General features: G+C 37.9%; 1 protein-coding gene across 1 annotated transcript in view; it reads right to left on the bottom strand.

The window, feature by feature from the left end:
- Positions 1 to 21,233, bottom strand: part of ETNK1 (ethanolamine kinase 1) — a 35,162-nt gene extending 13,929 nt beyond the window's left edge. Inside the window, exons 1-6 of the mRNA XM_034442597.3 lie at positions 20,792 to 21,233; positions 12,590 to 12,849; positions 10,609 to 10,749; positions 10,254 to 10,396; positions 4,258 to 4,341; positions 735 to 895 (exon numbers count right to left, since the gene is read on the bottom strand). Coding sequence (XP_034298488.1) covers positions 735 to 895; positions 4,258 to 4,341; positions 10,254 to 10,396; positions 10,609 to 10,749; positions 12,590 to 12,849; positions 20,792 to 20,962 — 960 coding nt within the window. The 5' untranslated portion in view covers positions 20,963 to 21,233. The remainder of the gene's footprint in view (positions 1 to 734; positions 896 to 4,257; positions 4,342 to 10,253; positions 10,397 to 10,608; positions 10,750 to 12,589; positions 12,850 to 20,791) is intronic.
- Between the last annotated feature and the right edge of the window lie 490 nt (positions 21,234 to 21,723).

Raw genomic sequence — 21,723 nt, 5'->3', positions numbered from 1 at the left:
GACAAAATCCCCAACTGTAATGTTTATTTTTGCTCCTAGTTAAGGACAAAAAAAGACCAACATTTTCACAGAAGTAGCAAAGATTACAAAACCATAGCACTTGTGAATTTGGTGTGGCCGACATAAGAGAGAAGTCATGAATGTCCTTTTTAGGGGATATGAAAGGTACTGTCCTGGAAAATTTGAGAAAGTTTTATTTTGCTTTTGGACTGTCATTCCAGAAGTAATTGGAAGAGCCAAGGTGGTGCAGTGGTTAGAGTGCTGTACTGCAGCTACTTCAGCTGGCTGCTAGTTCAGCAGATCAAATCTCACCGGCACAAGGTTGACTCCGCCTTCCATCCTTCTGAGATGGGTAAAATGAGGACCCAGATTGTTGGGGGCAATATGCTATTTAGTATACTGTTGATTGTTGTAAGGCGCTCAGAGTCCTCGGAGAGTGGGCGGCATAGAAATATGTTTTAATTAATTAATTAATTAATTAAGCAGTTTTTGAAAATTATTTCCACAAAAACTCCACAAAGCACCCCTTGCACAACAAGTATGGTCTGGAGGAAAAATCAAACATTCCACAATCCTACAGAACATTCTTTTCCTGGTAGGTTTTGCATGTAGCAACTCAAATCTAGGAGCAAAATCATTGAATTTTCACTGCCATGATGAACAAGAAGATGTAAAAACTTGTCAAGTTCACTTGCACCCAGTCCTGGTGTTAGCAAAATAAAATCTAAACTTACCAGAGCAAACTGGTTCACTTGGACGTAAAGCATCTCAACCTCTTTTTCAGTGACATCTGTTCCAAATCCTTTATATTCCTTGTAAGCTTCCAAGTAAGATCTCAACCATTGTTCTTGCAGCTTTCTGCTTGGATAGAGGTTATAATCAACCTCACTCACTCCTACAAAACAGTAACTCGTTAAAAAGAAAAAATGAAATTTCAAAAATAAAATAAAATAACAAATTCTGTATTCCTGTGTTCAGCTTTGTTCTTTTATTTATCTCAGAATCTGAAACAGAAATTATGCACTCATTTGATCCATGTCTTGGCACCTAGCATTCTTTAGTACCCATCAAACTTCCCACTCTATTTTTTTTAAGATTATTTGTATTTAAAAATAGATAGGAAAAAAGCAAAATAGTAGCCTTAAGAGTACTCTTTTTTCCCCTCAATAATTCCTTAGACATCCATGAACATCCAAGAAACATTTGTATAAAATGAAAATGCAAGCTGATTAGCCAAAGCTTTTTTTTTTTTAAAGCCTCTGGTGCATGGGGGATTTCTGACTGGAGAGAAGGGGGGAGGGGGGACAGGGACAGAAGAGCAGTTGGGAGGCAACTGCCACACACAAGAAAGGAATAGAAAGATAAATATATTCACAGCTACTCTTTAAAGATTCCAAGCGTGATCTCATTTCAAGTTTCACTCTGTTTAAATATTAAATTATAATGTCCCACAAAAGAGATTTAAGTCATTTTGGTTTTGCCTTCTCCAATAAACTAGTCTGGAATGAGAGTCTTAACTGAGGAAATTTAGGAACCCGTTTTCTTTTCTTATACAAGAACTGCCCCCTTTATTTCTCATCCAACATTCTTATTTGAAGGCCAGAGGGGAAATAGCAAACTTTTCAGGGCCTTTTTTGAAGGTTTCAGGGGTTCTTACAAGCCTGAATAGAGAGGTCTAGCAGTTTTTTTTTTTTACGTTTCACTTTCTCTCTGCCTTCAGCTTGTGCTCTGCATCCCCGTTCCTAATCCTGAGCCCTCTTTTCAAAGTCTCTATAGACTTCAGGCTCAGAGACTCAAAATATTCACCCCCTAAAGATGAGGTTTCCACAAAAGAAGCTAGTGATTTCTCTTCACCACAGCCGTAATTACCATACCAGCTATTTTGTGAGAGCAATAGTACATAGCATGTTCTTTACATAGTTTTCTTAGTTAGAGATGAAAACTAGGTTAGCAGCCTTAATGTAACCCGCTGTCATATGCAGCATTCCCTACTACACACTACCAAGTTTTGACACAAGTTGGCCAATATAGCACTACCAAAATTAAGTTTTACTCCAGGATTGCTTACATATCCTTTGCGAGCTTGGTATTCTAAGCTAGAGGATATATTAGCAACAAAAAATAAAATAGAACGCTTAAAGCAGCATATGGATTTAAGTTTATTAAATTAATTAAATTTAGTGCAAAGATGGCTCTTAAAAATATAAAGTAGTGAATAGTATGGATATAAACTTGATTTAGGTATTATTTTTTCTCACCTCGTTCATTTATTTTATTAATTTCTTCAATTTGTATAATATTGCACGGCAGGTAAATATACAGTACATTTACTGTCAGAATTTAAAATGTGCCCAACAATACCCCAAACCGACATAGCAAAAGATGCAAGTATTAGCAATTAGTTTTAAAAAGCTGACCAGCAGTCTTTGTACTATTATACTGCAATTCTCATAACAATGTAATCCTTATCGCTCTTTACTTAGCAAAATACTCAGGCAATTCTGATTTATTTAAAAAAAGCTTTTATTAGTATGGTTCAACTTCAATGAGCAAAGCCCAATTTTGCTACACTGTTGGTAAAACCAAACAGACTTTGATTACATCATGATCTAGCTGTAAATTATGATGTTTTATTCTGTTTAATTTGCTGGAAATTATTTGAATTCTGCTCAATGACCATAATAAAGAATTAAAATGTAGTTCTCCCAAAAGATTTTTTCAAAAAGGATTTTTAAGATCAATTCAAGGTGCCAATGCAAAATTATCTAAAAATTCGAACAGCTTCCCCAGATATAGAAAATATTTTTAGGACACATTGTACATTGGCACAAAAGTACCCTAAGATATCCTTGTGATATTTTTAAAGAAAAGACAAAAAGATGCCATTTTACAAATGGAGATTGAGACACCTTTAACTATAGATGGGAACTAAATCCAAATATTTCAAGATGTCTCTCCAGCAATGCTAAGAAAAAGAATTTACATTTGTCCCGGGAATACCAAGAAGTAAGCAAATCAGATATAAATGGAAAATTCCATTTGTTCTGTAAGTCATGTTGGAAATTAAAAAAAAACCCAAGTATTAAAATGAATTTTTAAAAACCATTTTGCAATCCAGGTGTTTCTTTTTCACAGATTATATTCCTTCCTCTAAGTAAATGGAGCACGAAGTGCAGATAACTATAGCTTCCAATTTTACATAATTTCACATGCATTATGGCACAATTTTCATAGCTGAAATTGGTGTATTAAACCCTAAAGAATGCCTTGTTAGAGCATATTCATACAGACTTTCATATAACCTTAATTAAGAGTTTTAATGCTTTAGCAGGAATACCTATTAGATTATCTCCTTGTGGAGCAAAAAGGGAACATGTATTCCTTCTTCCTCTCATTTCCCCCCACCATTCTATGGGGGAGGGCTGTCCCCGTGAGCTTCTGCAACCAAGGATAGCCCACATCAGTGATGGGTTCCTCCCGGTTCAGCCCGGTTCCGCAAAGCCAGTAGCGGTGATGATATGACATCACCGAACCGGTTCTCCCCCCCGCCCCCCCCCGTGTGTTATTCTTACCTTTTATTTGGCCCCACCCCCAATCTATTGCTGCCTCCTGAGTCCCAGCTGATCGGCTAGAAGGAAAAAAACTGTTTAAACTCTTGCCGCGGGGCTTCAAAGGGCTGCCCTACAGCTGATCAGTGTTAAAAGGCAGTGTGGTGGTAGACCGGTGCCTCCAAAAACAAATGAGTAGACTTGTACAGCTCTGCAAGCAGTTAAAAGCCTGGTAGACCAGTACCTCTGCTAAATCCTGAAGAATTGTCACATGACCACCAAGCCATGCCCACAAAATAAGCCACGCCCACAGAACTGGTAGTATAAAAATTTAGAACCCACCCCTGGCCCACAACCTTTCTTCCCATGAATTCAAAATCTATATTAAATCTTAAATGGAAGACTCCCCGCTGCCACTATAGGCACAATGAAGAAAGGGAAATAAGGAAGTCCAGGGACATTTCGGGCTGACAAGAGAGAGGATTTATTTTAGGTCCTTGAGTCTTCTTTCCAGGAAAGCAGTTATACGTGCGAACACACGGAAGCCGTCGGAACAAGTCTCAAAGCACTTGCACACGCCTTGCAAAAGATGCTTTAAGAAATCTGAGAAGAGGTTCTATTTGTACAGCTGCACATTGTGAGGCACTCATCATCCAATCCTGATGCAGTGCTAATGTCCAAGCCATTAGCAGCCAGGTTACTACCATACCTGCAAACTCATTGAAGTGGTTCCCAATATCATAAGCCAGGTAATTATATCCAGAGTACTCGTAGTCAATGAACTGAACATCACCTACACGAGACACAAAAATAAAATTGGTAAGAGTAAGAGCTGAGCGCTGTGAATCTGCACTGTGCCCCTTAATGCCTGCCAGTGTGTTCCACTCTGCTGTGCTCTGTATAGCATGCATTTTAGAAAATTCCAAGATTGCATTTATTTTGTTTGTTTTAACGAACAGAATAAACTTCTTTTATCAAAGATACCTGTTCTTAATTTCTTAGGGATAGAACCTCTGCTTTTGTACCACAGGGGGGCATCAGTTATCTTAAGTTCCATTAGTTAGAAGGCCTTGGTCTCTGAATATAATATTCAAACCATTTTTAAACTATTCCTCATCCAAGGTTAGCAGGGCTGAACACAAAATAAGTTAGTACAGTTACAGGCAAGGGGTTCTTTAATTTGCAAAAGGGGGTACTGTATATGTGCTGTTACTTTTGCTTCCTTTATACAAAACGTGGTTCATTTTGCTTACATTACAGCACATCTTCCACAAGTGTTTACCTACTATCAGAACAACATCTGCATGAAGCCATATGGGTTGTATTCAAATATGAATTCATATTGTCATTAAGTCTCTCCTGACATATATCTCAGATTAAAATATGAAAAAAGGAAGCAGCACTATATATTTCCAAGCAATAGAGAATGAACTTTGAACCCCTGAACAATTAAACTGCTTTTCTTTACCTCAAGTGTGTTTAATATATCACATATGTGGCGATACAATCATAAAAAGTAGTTTACATTATGCAGTGCAAGGAGAGGCATTAAATGTTCTCACTGCTAGAATATATTGCCAGCAATCCTCATCAGTCATTCCAAAAAAGCTCTGGGAAATATAGTTCCATAAGAGGGCTGAGGATATGTCGGTCTATATTCCAAATATTCTACCTACCATTACATATTTCAGGACTCTTTGCAATTATAGTTAATTGAGAAAAATTCACATCAGATACATAATAAATGTGGTCAACTTTAAGATGCCACAAAACCTAGGATATTTTTTAGTTGGGGTGGGTGGTGGTGGAACAAACTAATATAGTTAAAACATATACAGAGGCTTCTCACAATAGTATCTTACAAGCCAGGGAGTAACTTTATACCCTAATCAGAAAATATTTTAGATGGCCCCTAAACAAATCCTGTTTCCCAAATCACTCATCTTATAAAGATGATTCAGTAAAAACAAATGCACCCTCAGTTTAACTCTTCTTTTGTCATCCAATACAGCTAACCTTTAACAGAATTATACTTTATCCAAATGTTTGCAGTTAAAAAAAATAAAACCAATAGATAGCAGGTGAAAGACCTGCATGCACAATACTAAGTAAATCAAACATGATTTGTATTCAAGATATACTACGTTAATTATGTCTGCAATGCTGTTATCACCATACGTTAAACCCCTTGCTAACTTCCAGTTATAATTAACAATATTACAAAACAAAAACAAAAAGACAGAAAGAAAGAAAATGAAGCTAAGATACAGATGAGGCTGTTACCAGGCTCCGTGCTCTCCTAGGGGGAGGTGCATGCGAACAAGTGATGCGATAATACCTCCAGTCAGTGCCTGTAAGTAGCACGGTGCACGCCGCCACTTGGCAGCAACAATGGCATACCTAATCTGTAGCAGATGAAGAAAATTTGGCAAACTCATATTTGACAAGACACAAAACTTTAGAGAGAAAAGTTCTGCATTTCACCGGTCTTTCTTTTGACAGACTGACATTACAGTGGAACTCAGCCTTAAATTTAAGTTTTGCAAGAAATTCAATCACTGCCGTCAAGATGCACGGCTCCGTTTCATTTTGGAGTTTAAGGAAATAGGGGCTTCTGCCAGACGTAATGTTATCATTTGGATGCAATATTCTTCGTTTGTTTTTTAAAATTCATATAATGAATCATAATTACAGGCAAAGTTGTTTCCCAAATATTCATGGGAATGGCGCGTAGCATGGTCCCCAAAAATCCTCAGAGTAATTAGAGCCCCTTTAAAAATCCTGATTAAAATTCTGTTTATGGTGTCTGACACATTCAATGCAAATGTGAACATTCAGCAAGTAGTGAAAGAAAAGGTTTATGCAAAAACAGTTTGGGCTAATTGCCTTTGTCAATTACTTCTTACAGAGCAGGGATGCAAACAACTATACAAATAACATGCATCTGTAGTCAATATATATAAAACTATGACAGTATTTCTTCAGGAAAATTAAAAACTGAATGTCAAAATTAGTCTTCTACGCCCACTTCTTCAAAGTTTTGAGTACTTGCTACTAATTGTGAAGCTCTAATGCAGTTTTGCCTGTTATTTTTTCAGAAATAATTATAGATGTATTATGTAAGCCAAGGTAAAACTATTTAAAAAGTGTTAATGCTAGCTTGAATTCATAAAGTACCAAAGACCAGATTTAAAAGGCACATTAAGAATATATTTGGTTTATTATATCTTTAGAGTTCATTAAAAAGTATTAATTTTCAACTGGGTAAGCTACAATGACTAAATTTAAGAGCTTAATGCACTGATAAGCTTTTATATACAAATGTAATCAGAAAGGATAAATTTAGACTGTTAACATCAGATGTATTGGAACTGGAATTGTATTTGAACACTTCGTTATTATTAAGAAGAATGCAATATCATTACGAATAGCTTTTTCTGTTTTATATAATTAAAACTATAAGAGAATATTTTAACATTAAAATAAAATAATCTTCCAGTAGGAAGCTTCAGAAAAGTTATACTACAACTCAAAATTAAGACATCAAATGCTCTTGAAAAATGATTGCACATTCCTCTTTAATACTAGTTAAATTTCTCTTCAAATCTGCCACCTAAACCTTATTTAACAGCCTATTAACTGGATTCAATTATAACATTTGCAGGAATTATTTACTTATTTATTCTTAAGGAAGACTTACTTCCCCCCCTCCCATATCCCCCCCCCAAAAATTAAATTTCCAAAAGGAAAAGTCATTTTCTAATTTGCTGAGATTATAACTTCAGGCAATTAATTTTTTCTTAATAATTGGGGCAGTGGTTACACATGCTTATAATCACTTCAGGTAACTACTGTAATTGTAGTTGTGCTATACTTTTAAAAGGTGTTTATAAGTTTTTATGGACAATCACATTTTGAAATGATCTAGTAACATTTTAAGTTCAAGTCCTTTGAGTACAAAAAGTGCATAACAAGACTAAATTAGAAATTAAATGTTTCCTGCAGTTGCTTTAATAAATGAGTCACAACAAATGTGCTTTGATTCTTTTTTCCTTGTTGCTGCACTACAGGAGGAAGAGGAAGTAATCAAATTAAGGTTTGTTTAGCATTATATCTGAACTCTTTGCTTCTGTCTCAATATGAGTTGGGACAATTTGTAATTAATTTAAAAAACATGACTCTAGATCCAGATCTATTTGTACAAAACCATAGATTAAACAAATCAGTTTGTTCAGATTCATACTCCTCTGCAAGACATTCTTACATTTCTTTAAAAAATATCTAAACAATTTTCTCTGGAAAAGATTTGTAATGACACAAATTAAGTCAATAATAGAAATAAAGAGAGCACCGTGCATCTTAAAATATTTTTTTTCAAGTAGCCTGTAAAACATTTCAGCAAGAGTGACATATTAACAGCACTGTGTAAAAATTTACTTTCTACTGCACAAAAGTTAAAGTTAAAGCTGAGTTTCCACTGCAAAAATAAATGGTTCCTCTATAATACTGTTATGTACCAGTTTCATAAACACTGTTGCCAAGTACAAGACAATACACAGTTTTTTTTCCAGTTTACTTATTCCAAGGTTAAAGCAATACTCCATACTTCAGCAATGCAGAAGTCATAAGCACCATTAGGGGTTGCTCACAGAATCAGAACTAACAAATAATAGTTATGCCTATTATTTGTTAACTTCGACTACCATAACATAATCAACTTGTACTCTTGCCCTAACTGTGTATGTGTTGTGCTGCAACATTTAAACACGTCAGCTTTAATGGTACACTCTAGCTACTATATGCGCTTAGTACTTTCCCCCCCTTTAAAAAGTTGCAAGCAATTTTACATATTGAGAATTCTCCCTCTCCCCCTCCCTGTTCCCAAATACTAAACACTCACACACTGGTTTTTGTAGAAATGCTCTTAAATGATGTACTGCTCTCACTGATTTATTCTCCATTCTGTTCACAAAAGAAAATGACAGCAGATTTGTTTCAAAAGTAGGCATGTGACGCCTAGAAACTTCGATAGTGTTCTGTTTGTCAAGATACTTGTTTGAAAAGAGTTCCATCAGCTCTACAGAAGAGACACTTTCTTCAGATTTGATGAAATAACTCTCAATAATATGAATTAAGTTCACATCTCTTATTTATGCAAGCATACATTAGGACTCAAAGTCAAATCTAAGGAGAGTAATCTGGACAGATGGCCAATAAGTCACATCAGTGTATCAACGGGTAAGGGTCTTGGCTGCAAGAGAAGAACTATCAGGTATTTAATTTCTGGCTGTGATTAAAATCTCACAGATGAGTCAAAAGAAAAAGCAATAATTTCACTGGTGTCTCTTTAATGTAGAGTTTGGATTCAATTGGGAAAAAAAACTAAAGTAACTGTCATTGTATGGCTTGCTTAGAAGTATAATTTCCACACAGGAGAAAGTTATCAATACTTGAAGTATTTATAATTACTTGAGAAAACTGAAGTCATATGTTCAACTAGGAATTTCATATACTACTTCAAGTTTTTAAGGAGCTGCTTGTTTCAATACCAGTAAAGAAAGAGAAAATATTAATAAGTTCCATGCACTTTACTTAAAACAATTTACGGGGGACATTCTATTTATTTTTATCCCCTGATAAAGCAAGCATCAGCTTCAAGGCAGAATGTTCTATGATTTATGTCATCCCGTCCAATTCCTACTTTTTTGAATTTTGTTGATTTATTTAATTCAGACAAAGGTCTTAGTCCAAGTTAATGCTGGTTAAACAGAAGTTGTATTTTGAACTTGGAATGGGAAATCAAATTTCCTCCAAAGTAATTTCCTTCTCTATTCCAGTATGAACTGCATTTGTATTGATTTTAATGCAAATAAAGATAGCTCAAATAGTCTTAAGAACTCCAAGCCATGCTTTCGGTCTTCGGTTTATATTAAGACCATAATCTGAATTGGGATATATGCAATTCAAAAATATAATGAATATGAAAGGAGGGAGGGAAACAGGCATGCATTGCTAGCTTGTCCACATTATTATCAAATAATCAAGTTATGTCACTGAAAACAGTAAATGTTGAAATATTTTAATACCATTGGACCATGTTATAAATTATAGGCAATTCTGACAACATAATTATTTTCAGGTTGAATGCCTCTGAAACTGATGGCAAATTAAATCAAAAAGCCAATTTTCAAAATACTTCCAACAGAAAATATATTTACAAACAGATGCTCAACTTTAAGGATACCTATGTACCTCATCAGCAGGTATAAACAGAGACTTGGAAAGTATCTTTTCAGATACTTCACCATGCAGAATTCCTCCAGGGCATCAATATATCTGATAATTCAGAATACAGAGATAATACACAATAACCTAGAGACATTTGCTCTCAAAGCTATCAGAAATAACAGGTCTCATCAAAGATATAGTTAAACAACAATTTATGCTTAAATTGCTGCTGTCTACACAGTACTTAGAAAATAATATTCTTTACTATAGAATATGGAAAATAATATTCTTTACTATAAATATTATAAATCTTCATATATTAAAATACCAGTTTTGGCTACTAAAGCAATTTATAAGCAACATTTAGAAATACTCTAAAATAGATTTGAAATTGTCCACCCTCCACAAGCTGTTGTTCTATATCAGGCAATATAAAACAATTTTTAAAAGTTACTTACAGCTGTGTTCCATACCTACCTTGTTTTCCGTTGTAGATGATATTTTTACACAAAAGATCATTATGACAAAGTACCACTGGTGAACCTATGTTAGAGAGTCTCTCCTTCATCCATGCCATTTCATCCTGTAGAATTTGACGACTTGGCACATCTTGTAGAAACCTTTTAGAATTTGAGAACGGTTAAAAAAAGTTTCAAGGATACTTCTCAGAACTTTATGAAGATTCTCTTATTTCGGTGGTGCAAGTTAAAACTTTCTGAGCTCCACATATTCTAAAATTATACTTTCACTTTACATTTTTAAACTAGAGAGGGATACCGAAATATATTCATGTATGAGCTCAGAAATAATTGTCATAGTTGAAAGTACCTACCTCTTATGCAACTCCTCATCTACAAATTCTGTCGGTGTAAGAGAGAAGTACTTTCCCATCTTTATCCATAAATTCGACTTGGGTATCCATCCATTGTGAGCATGAATAGCATGTATTTTAGCAAGTTGTCTTGCTATCAGTCTGAAATACAGGTAATCCTCGAGTTACAACAGTTCACTTAGTGACCTTTCGAAGTTATGCAATAACCCTAAGTGTTTATGTCGAAGTCCCAAAATTATGAATGTTGCAGCATCCATTCTCTGCAAAACTGGATGGGTGCCTGAAGTCACATGAGATCACGGCCCCAGAACATTTCACTCTTGGCCCAAAAAGCATCTGTAAGCTGATTGGACGCTGGAAGGGAAATCGTCCTGCTCTCCTCTCCCTCAAAGGCAAAGAAGCTGTGGCAGAGAGGAGACATATCTTTGCAGAATAAAATGAGTCCGGCACAGCAGGATGGGAGAGGGGAAGCATGAGGTATCTCAGTGGGTCGGGGAGGCTTGGGTGGCCTGTTCCATCACTAGCTCCCCCCATGGCCTTCCCACCCCGAGATACCTTGTGCACTTAACGACCCACGCATTTGATTAGCAAATGCATGGCTGAAAGCAGGGAATGATCACTTTCAAGTTACATTATTCATTCCTACGAATCCTCGAATTACAAATGTAATTAATAGGCAGGCTCCGTTACATTCATAACTAGAGAATTACCTGTAAAATGAAAATTACACAAAAAAAATCATTGTACTTACAAACACATTGTCTTTTACCAATTTCAGCTCAGAACAATGAGAAATCAGTTAGCTGTATATTATTAGGACAGCAATGGCACAGAAGACGGAAAATAGCAAATTATTTTATTTTAAATGAGAAACTTCACAGTACAAAGTTTTTTTTTAAAATCTTGTATGCTTGATAGATAGCTGCATGAAAGAGGATGTTGAACCAGAAAGGACTTTAATTCAACAAGATTAACTTCATGGGTGTGTATCTTGATGGCTGGAACATCACCTGTTCCATTGTGAGAACTTCCACAGTGTTCAGAAGAGTTAGGTTAAGATGAATCTGTATTCTCATCACCTGGCAGCCACCTAATAAAAACCTGAACTATAGGCATGTAAGTTTTTTGCAGAATGCAGCTACAAAGGGGGACAGGAATACCATTTTTCTTCTTGAAAAGGCAGGGGTATCAACAAAAGAGCAAGGCAGTATTACATCCCAATAGTTCTACAAACCACAAAAACCAAACTGATTCTCTGCAGTAAAGCCCATAAGAAATTTATTTTTCTAAAGTCAGCTGATTCAATCACCTTGGAAGAAATTGTATATAGTATACATAATGTCAACTATGTATATTTGAAGAGAAGTATCCCTACTTATGTTCTGGGATAATTTAAAGCTGGGGCAAATGACTAAGAAAAAATATACTAAGAAGCTTTGAGTATTATAAAGTACCAATAAAATTCAAAAAAAATATGTTAGAAGATAAATAAAGCTAAATGAGGAAAGTCCCTGGCAGATTTGCTAAATCAAATTAAACCTTTATTACAGCCTTTGGATCAGAAAGCACAACAATAAAATCTATAGATTCATAATTACTAATAAAAATTTCAAAATGCAATAAAATTATGTAAAATACGAAGTTATTTCAAGACATGGTCTGAATAAAAAAAGCAAAAATATTTGACAACAAAATTACATAAAAGCTACACTATCACTCAATCACAAAACAGTACTGCAGAACGAAGATGATACGAATAATTGTGTAAGATGTTTTATCAATTAATGTCTACACCATTAATTAAGATTTTAAGCTATTAACGAACTGGATTTTAGAATAATAATTCACTTGTAGGAATCAAATTGATTTCTCTGGAAATTGAGAAAAAAATATTTAATCAAAAAACACTACAAGCACGGTATTGCTGCTAGCAACCTCTTTGAATAAATTGTGTGTAAAAGAAGAATTCCAAAATGCTTACCGAAATATCTCTGGGTTGCAAACATGTTCTGGATCCAGAGCTTCTCCTGGCATGAACTCATAGCACAGACCATTGCTGAAGGTGCAATAAAGTTGGGGTGCACAACCATGGGCCTGCAGCACACGGAAACTCTTCACCTCCTCTTCTCGATCAACTAGGAGTTCTGTCTTATTCCCGTAAATTCTAACAAGGACAACATCATCCATTTTTTCATCCACGTAACAGCCAATGAGTTTATTTGTGATTCCATCTGTAAATATCTGAAAAGAAAAAGCAATGATTTTTAGTTTAGTGACATAGCTGTATATCTTAAGTACTGTTATGCTATGTTTTGGTTACGGCCTTGAAAGAAGTTTGTGTGGCAGAATTTGGTTGACCTTTCCCAAGTTCAGAAGGTAAACTGGATTGGGCCTGGCTAATACAAGTAATTCTCGATTTACACCTATTCATTTAGTGACCATTCAGAGTTACACCACCACTGAAAAAAGCGATTTATGACTGGTTTTCACATTCATGACTGTTGCAGCATCCCTTTAGTCATGTGATCAAAACTTGGTTGCTTGGTAACTGGCATTTATTTATGACAGCTGAACTGTCCCAGGGTCATGTGATTGCCATTTGTAACCTTCCCAGCTGGCTTCCAACAAGCAAAGTCAATAGGGGAAGCCAGAGTCGCTTAACTGCCATGATTCACTTAACTGTGGCAAAGGTTGTAAAATGGGGTGCAACTCACTTAACGGTCTTGCTTGGCAGCAGAAATTTTGGACTCTCTTGTGGTCATAAGGCAAGGATTAAGAGGGAGACTTTAGGTCATTTGTTAACCAAGGTTGTATGCTAATCAGGAAAGTAAAAACAAAACAAATCATTTCCATGCTCTTCCCAAGATGGATATGGATATGTCTGCATAATCACTAGTATGCTTAACTTGTCTAAGATTTAACTTTTCTCAACCAATAACACAACCCACTTTGAGGGATACAGAACAGCTGAATAAAATTACTTCCTAATTTAAAGATGTCTCAGCTAAATTTAAACATCTTTGTAAATGATGGCACTTTAGAGTCCAGTTTATCATAAAATTTATTACTCTAATAGAATAACCATAACTCAATAGCAATAAATGTAATTAAAGAAAGATTCACTAAGTGTGAAAGTATGCTGTCAAATAAAGAGAATTATTTTATTAAGAGCAAAAACAAGTACCAGTAAATAGAAAGAACAAAAGAAAAAAGAAAAGAATGCTAACAACCAAGTCATTAGGCAAGGAAGATAATGTAGTGAAATTCAATACTTGAATCAAACATAAATCCAATATCAGTATAAGTTTTAATGTATTGGCTTTCAGTCAGCCCATTAACAAATTTAGATATCTATTCAAGAGAGCCTTAGTTTAGATCAGCGGTTCTCAACCTGGGGATCGCGACCCCTTTGGGGATCGAACGGCCATTTCACAGGGGTCACCAAAGCCCTCTCACCCCCCCCACCCCTTCACTCACCCTCACCCTCTGCCTCTGTTGGATCGCCGGTCGCCGACTGTCCTCACATTTTACAACTGTCCTCACATTTTACGTTTTTTGCCCTATCTTATCACCATGGTGAAGAGAAGCAGTTGTGAAATGAGTGACATGGTTGTTAAGAATGCTGCACAGGCATAAATGTGAGGATGGCCATAAGTGTGAGGACCAGTCAAAAGTGCGAGGACCTGTCAGAAATGACTTTTTTCAGCCCTCTGAGTAGTCCCTATACACATAGCCATGGCCACCAGGTCACATGACCAGCTAGCCATGCCCACCCAGTCACATGACCTCCAAGCCACACCCACAAAATAAGACACACCCACAGAATCGGTAGTAAAAAATTTTAGAACCCACCCCTGGTTGGGGGTCACCACAACATGAGGAACTGTATTAAAGGCTCGTGGCATTAGGAAGGTTGAGAACCACTGGTTTAGATAAAAGTAATAACAGCAGGAACCATCAGGAAGCTGATGATGCCACATCCCAAAACTAGATCTCTTCTCCAGTGGTTTCACTTAACACAACCATGTTGCTAACTTAATTGTAGCGATTCACTTAACAACTGTGGCAAGAAAGGTCATAAAGGGGGTAGGACACACTTAACTGTCTTGCTTAGCAATTGTGGTTGTAAGTGAAAGACTACCTGTACTCTATCTACTTAATACAGAACATGTTTGTAACACTTTTGCAGAATGTATTTCAGTATCTCCCCCCCCCCCCCATGGCAGTTAGATATTTTAGACAGCAGAGGCTGCTGTGGTACTTTTCTGACTATCCCAGTACTATGATGTCAGCAAATCCAAGTGCAAGAACTTCAAAAAATGGTTGCCAGGAGAGAATATTAATAGAAGAGGAAATAATGGGTTGCTGGTATAACCTGCCTTGTGAAACATCAATCTTGACATACCCCTATCTTTATATTACAGATAGCAAGCATTTCCATAGGAACCTACCTATTTCTCTTTCATACACATACAGAAAATATAATTTGTTTTCTCCCTTATTTAAGATAATAGAATCCCAGGCTTTATCATAGTTATTCTTTTACAGTAATGTCCTAGGTATGAATGAGCTACTCACAACTACTGTAATAACCATATTTAGTAATTATTAGTGCATCCCCGTAAGCTATGCAAGAAAACTTAATTCTCTCCTGCCTCCAATAAGTTCAAATTCTTCATTAAATTTCTATACAACAGTTTGGCATTAGCCAAAGTCAATCAAGTAACACTATCTTTCTTTGTGGTTCTAGTATATTGAATTCTAACTGCATTTTAATTTTACTACTGCACTGCCAGGGCAGCAATGATGTTGGGAACTGCACATGCAGAAATTATATGTAGAAATGATTTCCGCCTATCAGAAAGAAAACCTATCCCCTCCTAATACAATTGTGACGCCTATCTATCAAATTATAAATATCGGTTTAAGAAATTAAATGTGCAATTATGTTTCACTTGGATGCTTATGTTCCACATTTCGTATAGCATACCATAGATTTATGTCAATTAACAGAGTACACAAAGCTTACAAATGAATTATAAAGTCTGTCTGCAAAAATAATTTTACCCAAGAATGCAAAATTACAGCTAAAGATGCTTGCATCAAATGAACTAGAAACTACTAAAACTAACTCATTATATTTAATATATATAGATGCATTTAAATTATTAATATTTCTAGCATTTGCTGCCTATCCAATAAAAATAGGACGGTCATTTTTAAGCATCTTCTGCTATAGAGCTCCTTTTCTGGATTAGTTTAACTCTGAAACAAAGATTTCCTACCTCTCTCGACATACTAGAACACAGTCCAGATCTGAAGCTCTTCTTCAGGGCTTATGCAAGCTGTTCCTCAGGCTGGAGAGAGGGCGCTTAGTGAACCAGTGTTACCCACCGAGTTGTTTTAAGTCTAATTATTATAACTGGAAAATTACAGTATTAGCTGCTCAGCAACCTTTGGGCTGAAAAAAATTATCCAATTTCTATACAGATAGTCCTCAACTTACAATCGCAACTGAGGCCAAAATTTCTGTTGCTAAGCAAGACAGTTAAGTGAATTTTGCCCCATTTTACAACCTTTCTTGCCACAGTTAAGTGAATCACTGCAGTTACTCCGGCAGTAACGTGGTTGTTATGTGAACCTGGCTTCCTCACAGACTTTGCTTATTAGAGGGTCACAAAAAGTGATCATATGACCCTGGGACACTGCAACTGTCATAAATATGTTATTTTTGAAGTGTCTGAATTTTGATCATATGACCATAGGGATGCCACAATAGTTGTAAATGTTAAAAATGGTCATGTCACTTTTTTTAGCACTGCTTTAACTTCGAACAGCCACTAAATGAACTGTTGTAAATCGAGGACTACCTGTATTGCCCATCTCACCTGTGTGACTCCAAGCACAAATCTTTACAAATAAAACATATAATTCATTTTTAAACTATGTTCTCAATTTGTGTATGTGCATATGGATAAACTCCCTACGCATCAGGACCAAAAATTGCAGTGATATCATAAGAAGATCAGGGCCAACTCTGTGGAATGCAAGTTTACAAGTAAAATTGGTAGTTTCTCAAGGTTCTTATGCTCCCATTCCCACCTTTACATTGCAGTTTCTGACCTAACATCTGCCTGCTGAGATTTAGCTATAATGATGGTGTGATTTAGGATTGATGAGATTCTTAAAGCCTGCTTTTTGGGGGAGAGTTTTTTTAAAAAATAAATAAAACTAGCTTATCATCTTATATTAATTCATCCTTAACCGAAGAGTTTACTATAGCATTGAAAATGAAAGGTCATTTGCTCAAGCCATTCTCTTTCCCTTAAGGCTCCTTAATAACATCTCTTTCATGCCATCAAGAATCTTAACAGCTCTTATGATCCTTGCAAGCCAATTTTTTTTCTACGTGTACATTCATTGAAACAATGAGCTCCTGTCCTCGCCCCAGCTCCTGCCAACCTAGCAGTTCAAAAGCATGCAAAAGCAAGTAGATAAATAGGACCACTTCGATGGGAGGGTAACAGCACTTCATGAGGTCATGCTGGCCACGTGAAATGTTTTCAGACAGCGCTGGCTCAATGGCCTTGAAACAGAGAGGAGCACTGTAGTCAGCAACTAGTGAAGTATCATTCACCTTTTTTATTTTATCATTAGTCCTCAATACAAAGCCACATTCATTGATGGATCACCTTTGTGCATCAAATCTAAGAGCATGAAAGCCAGCTGGGTGACCTTAGACCAGTCACCTTCAATCCAACACACCTCATAGGATTATTGTTGTTGTTGTTGTGAAGAAAATAGGAGGAAGAAGGAATATTATTTGCTTGTTTATTGTGAACCTCAACTTTGTGATGACTTTCAGTTCCTTTTGGCAGAACACAGCTACAATTACAATATGCAACCTATTTTTCTATCGTTATATTATTTGTTTCTGCTGCCTCTCAGCAAGTGTGGCCTAAAATCTAGCTGAAACCAGTAAAAGAATAGATAGTGCCCATGCTCATAGTAACACTCAGTTTCCTAAACTGATATAATTTAGCAGAGTATCCTTTTCCAAAGTAACCATGTTCATTATCACCTATCTAACATAAAAAAATATCATTTCTACTTGGTATCTTTTTCTAAATATGGTCATTGAAGCATAGAAGCAATTACCACTGAAACAGCAATATGAATGAACAAATGCAATTAATTAGTGTTGGAACAGATAATGTCTGCTTGTAAAAGGAAGTGCAAATGTATCTATTTCAAACATACCCAAACTTATACATGTTCAATTTTTAGATGTAAGTGAAAGCCATTGTTTGAGATTATAATGTTTTGGGGCTTAAAACCAACAGGAAAAATGTTTGGACTATATGCTTTACAAAGTTTTACTTTCCTTCAGAGCACCCTAATTAAAATGTTTTTAGCACTTAAGTGTATGAAATCAGTGCTCCCTATATTATGCAACATGGGTAAATTCTTCAGTATATTTGATGGTTAATTGGCTCACTTAAAGTCTACTATTACATTAAAAATATTTTGTATTCTCAAAAAGGTTCTACAAATATTGATATCAAAAAATTCATAAGTATTTTGAAACAATGTGGTTAAAAAACAAATCATTAAAAAGTTACCACAAAGCTCATCATAGTACTTTTTAAAAAATACATCTTGCTGCATAATTTTTGTTGCCTATGAACTACATTTATAAACCTTTTTCCCAAATCCTGAAAACATTTTACTGCAAACTCTAATTGTAGTTTCAGAGTTTTATTATGCACTATCTTTAACTTTCAAAATATAATTGCTATATAAAATAATTATATACCATTTAAAGTTTCATTATTACTTTACCGCCAATATGAATTTTTACTGACAACAAGCCACATTTTAAGAAACATTTTTTACATGTAGAACAAAAGAAATTAGATAAGTGAGGTTCCTTGAAAAGAAACTGAAGGAGGGAATATAAGGCTACATTTACAGTCAGTCATTTTCAGGCTATGAGAGGCTAGGAATGCAGCTTTCGTCCATACAAGGCACATCTGCAAGAAATGAAATTTTAGTGGAACAAAGGTGATGGCCTAAGCTTACCCAGGTGCTTAGCTCCTGGATGGATACAGCTATCTCTGGAAAGGCCAACATTTTATCTTGAGAAAATAATTCTCGCAGTAAGCATTCTAATATACATTCAATATCTATACCATTATAACTTTAATATATAGAAGGATTCATTTTGTTGAGACATTGGTGCTCTTTGAGCTTGTCTGTCTGCAAATGTTTCATTACCCAACTATGTAATATCAAATCACCAAGCCCAGAGAGCACCAAGGACTCCATAGTTCAATCCTAAACTACACATATTCTCTCTTATGGGAGAGACTCATTTGCATCAAAGACCTATTTAAAGAATCAGGAAACCCTGCATTCATCATCATTCACACTGAGTTACGCCAAGATGTGCACGTGTATGACAATGGCAGAACAATAGCTTTAACGCTTAAAGATTAACAGCACCAGCACAAATCTAGAAGCATCTTAAAGATTAACAGAGCTGTGATACAAAAGCTGAGGCATACTCAGGCTTGGTCAACTGCAGAAAACGGTTCAAACTCCATCAGAACCAAATACTTAATGAAAGAGAGGTGGCTAATCAGGACAATAAATAAATAAAAGAGAATTGTGCATTTACACCATACTCTCACTTTCGGTCACTTTCCCTAGAAACATGATAATAAAGCTGCTGGGATGACACTCCCAGAAGCCAGCATATTGCTAAGCTTGTCTTCTCACCACTAACAGAACTGGAATGCTTGGGGGGGTGGGGGTGGGGAAGCAAAGACCCCACATTCATTCCTCCCAAAATGTGTGTGTGTGTGTGTGTGTGTGTGTGTGTGTGTGTGTCTTTTCTCACCACTAACAGAACTGGGATGGCTTGGGGAAGGGGGGAAGCAAAGACCCTATATTCATTCCTCCCAAACTTTCTGTGTGTGTGTGTCTTTTCTCACCACTAACAGAACTGGGATGGCTTGGGGAGGGGGGGGAAGCAAAGACCCCACATTCATTCCTCCCAAACTTAGCCTGTGTGTGTGTGTCTTTTCTCACCACTAACAGAACTGAGATGCTGGGGGGGAAAGGGAGAAGCAAAGACCCCCCACATTCATTCCTCCCAAAATATGTGTGTGTGTGTGTGTGTGTGTCTTTTCTCACCACTAACAGAACTGGGATGGCTTGGGGAAGGGGGGAAGCAAAGACCCCACATTCATTCCTCCCAAACTTAGCCTGTGTGTGTGTGTCTTTTCTCACCACTAACAGAACTGAGATGCTGGGGGGGGGGGGAAGGGGGGGCAAAGACCGCATTCATTCCTCCCAAACTGTGTTTGTTTGTGTGTGTGTGTCTTTTCTCACCAACAGAACTGAGATGCTGGGAGGGAAAGGGAGAAGCAAAGACCCCCCACATTCATTCCTCCCAAACTTAGGTAGGTAGGTGTGTACGTGTGTGTCTCTCAAGCTACATCATCCTTTTCGAAATGGATGGGAAAAGCCGTGCTCAACCTCCAACCCTCCCAACCAGTTTGGGCGGGCGGAGGGGAAGGAGAAGGAAATCTCTCCTTCCCCCCCCCCATTTTTTTTTTCCTTTTCCTTTTCTTTTCCCCTTTGCGGGAAAGCAGAGGAGAAACGGGAAAGGCGGGTTACAAGCAGAGCCGCTCAGTTCCCCACCCACCTCCAGACACGCTCCCTTGACACGCGTCTCTCGCAAGGCCGGCCAGAAAGACGACGACGAGGCGTCCTTCCTCCTCCTCCTCCTCCTCCTCTTCCCGGCGGACAAGCCGAGCCGGGGGGAAAACCTTCCTGAGGAAGAGGGGAGGGTTGCCTCCTTCCTTCCCTCCCTCTCCCCCGCCTTCCAGCAGCGCCAGACTCCCAACTCCCACCGCACCCCGTTGGGGCGGGAGGCGGGCATGGCCGTTCTGTGAGGGGCGCTCGAGTGGGGCCTGGCTGGCTGGCTGTGACGACCGAGGAGCAGGAGGAGCAGGAGGAGGGAGAGAAACCCGGCTTTGGTTCAACCCGGGCCCGCCCTTCCCTTCCCTCCCCTCCCCTCCCCTCCGCAGCCCCTCACAGGCCGCCAACCGCCGCGCCCCCCTTCGCAGCCGGCGGACGGCCGCCGCCCTGGGCTTCTTTTTTTTTTTTTTTTTACCTTCAGCGTCACCTCCTCAGGTTTCCAATCGGGCCTAAGCCGGCGTAGCAGCTCCAGGGCTCCGCGGCGGTAACCCGGATTGCCGCCGCCCGAAGGGTCCCTCTCGGTGACGAAGATGTCCAGCTTAGGTACCTCAGGAGAGCCCGACGGGACGTGGATGTAGTTGGCCATGGAGACGACGAGAGGAGGAAGAAGAAGAAGAAGGAAAAAAGAAGAAGAAGAAGAGCGAGCGAGAGAACGAGCGTGAGGCGCCTGAGGAGAAAAAAAAAACACGGCGACGGCAACGGCAGCAACTGCGGCGTCACGCGAGCGGCGCAGCCGGCAAATGAAAGGCGCGAGACCGGCGGGGAGGGGGAAGGAAAAAGGGAGGGGCTCGCTTTTTTTTCCTCTCTCTCTCCTGCCCGGCCCCCTTTGCGCTACGACGGGAAGCTCCGCCCCTTTTAGATTGGAAAGCACCACGCAGGCGTCGCCGCCGCCAAGTACGCTCCCGGCGCAAAGCAGCCTGGGTAAATAAAATAAAAAAAAAAAGGAAGGAGGGTGGGAAGGAAGGAGGAGCCGGCGCCCCGCCCAGGCTTCCCGAGCTGCGCATGCTCTGTCGCCTTTTTGCTGCAGAGGGTCTTGGTTCAAGCGCGGGGGAGGAGGGGGAAATGTGGCGTTCTCTGGTAGAATAGAATAGAATAGAATAGAATAGAATAGAATAGAAACAGAAGAAATTGGAATAGAATAGAATAGAATAGAATAGAATAGAATTCTTGATTGGCCAAGTGTGATTGGACGCACAAGGAATTTGTCTTACCTGCGTATGCTCTCCGTGTACATAAGGAGAATAAAATACATTCATCGAGAATAGAAAGATAACAACGCTTAGTGCAGTGGTGAAATCCAATTTTTTTATACTACCGGTTCTGTGGGCGTGGTGTGGCTTGGTGGGC

The sequence above is a fragment of the Pantherophis guttatus genome, chromosome 7 (assembly GCF_059756535.1).
Source record: "Pantherophis guttatus breed Tessera chromosome 7, ASM5975653v1, whole genome shotgun sequence".
In the NCBI taxonomy this organism is placed as follows: Eukaryota; Metazoa; Chordata; class Lepidosauria; order Squamata; family Colubridae; genus Pantherophis; species Pantherophis guttatus.
The sequence above is the reverse complement of the archived record's forward strand: the minus strand, read 5'-3'. Positions and strand labels throughout refer to the sequence as shown.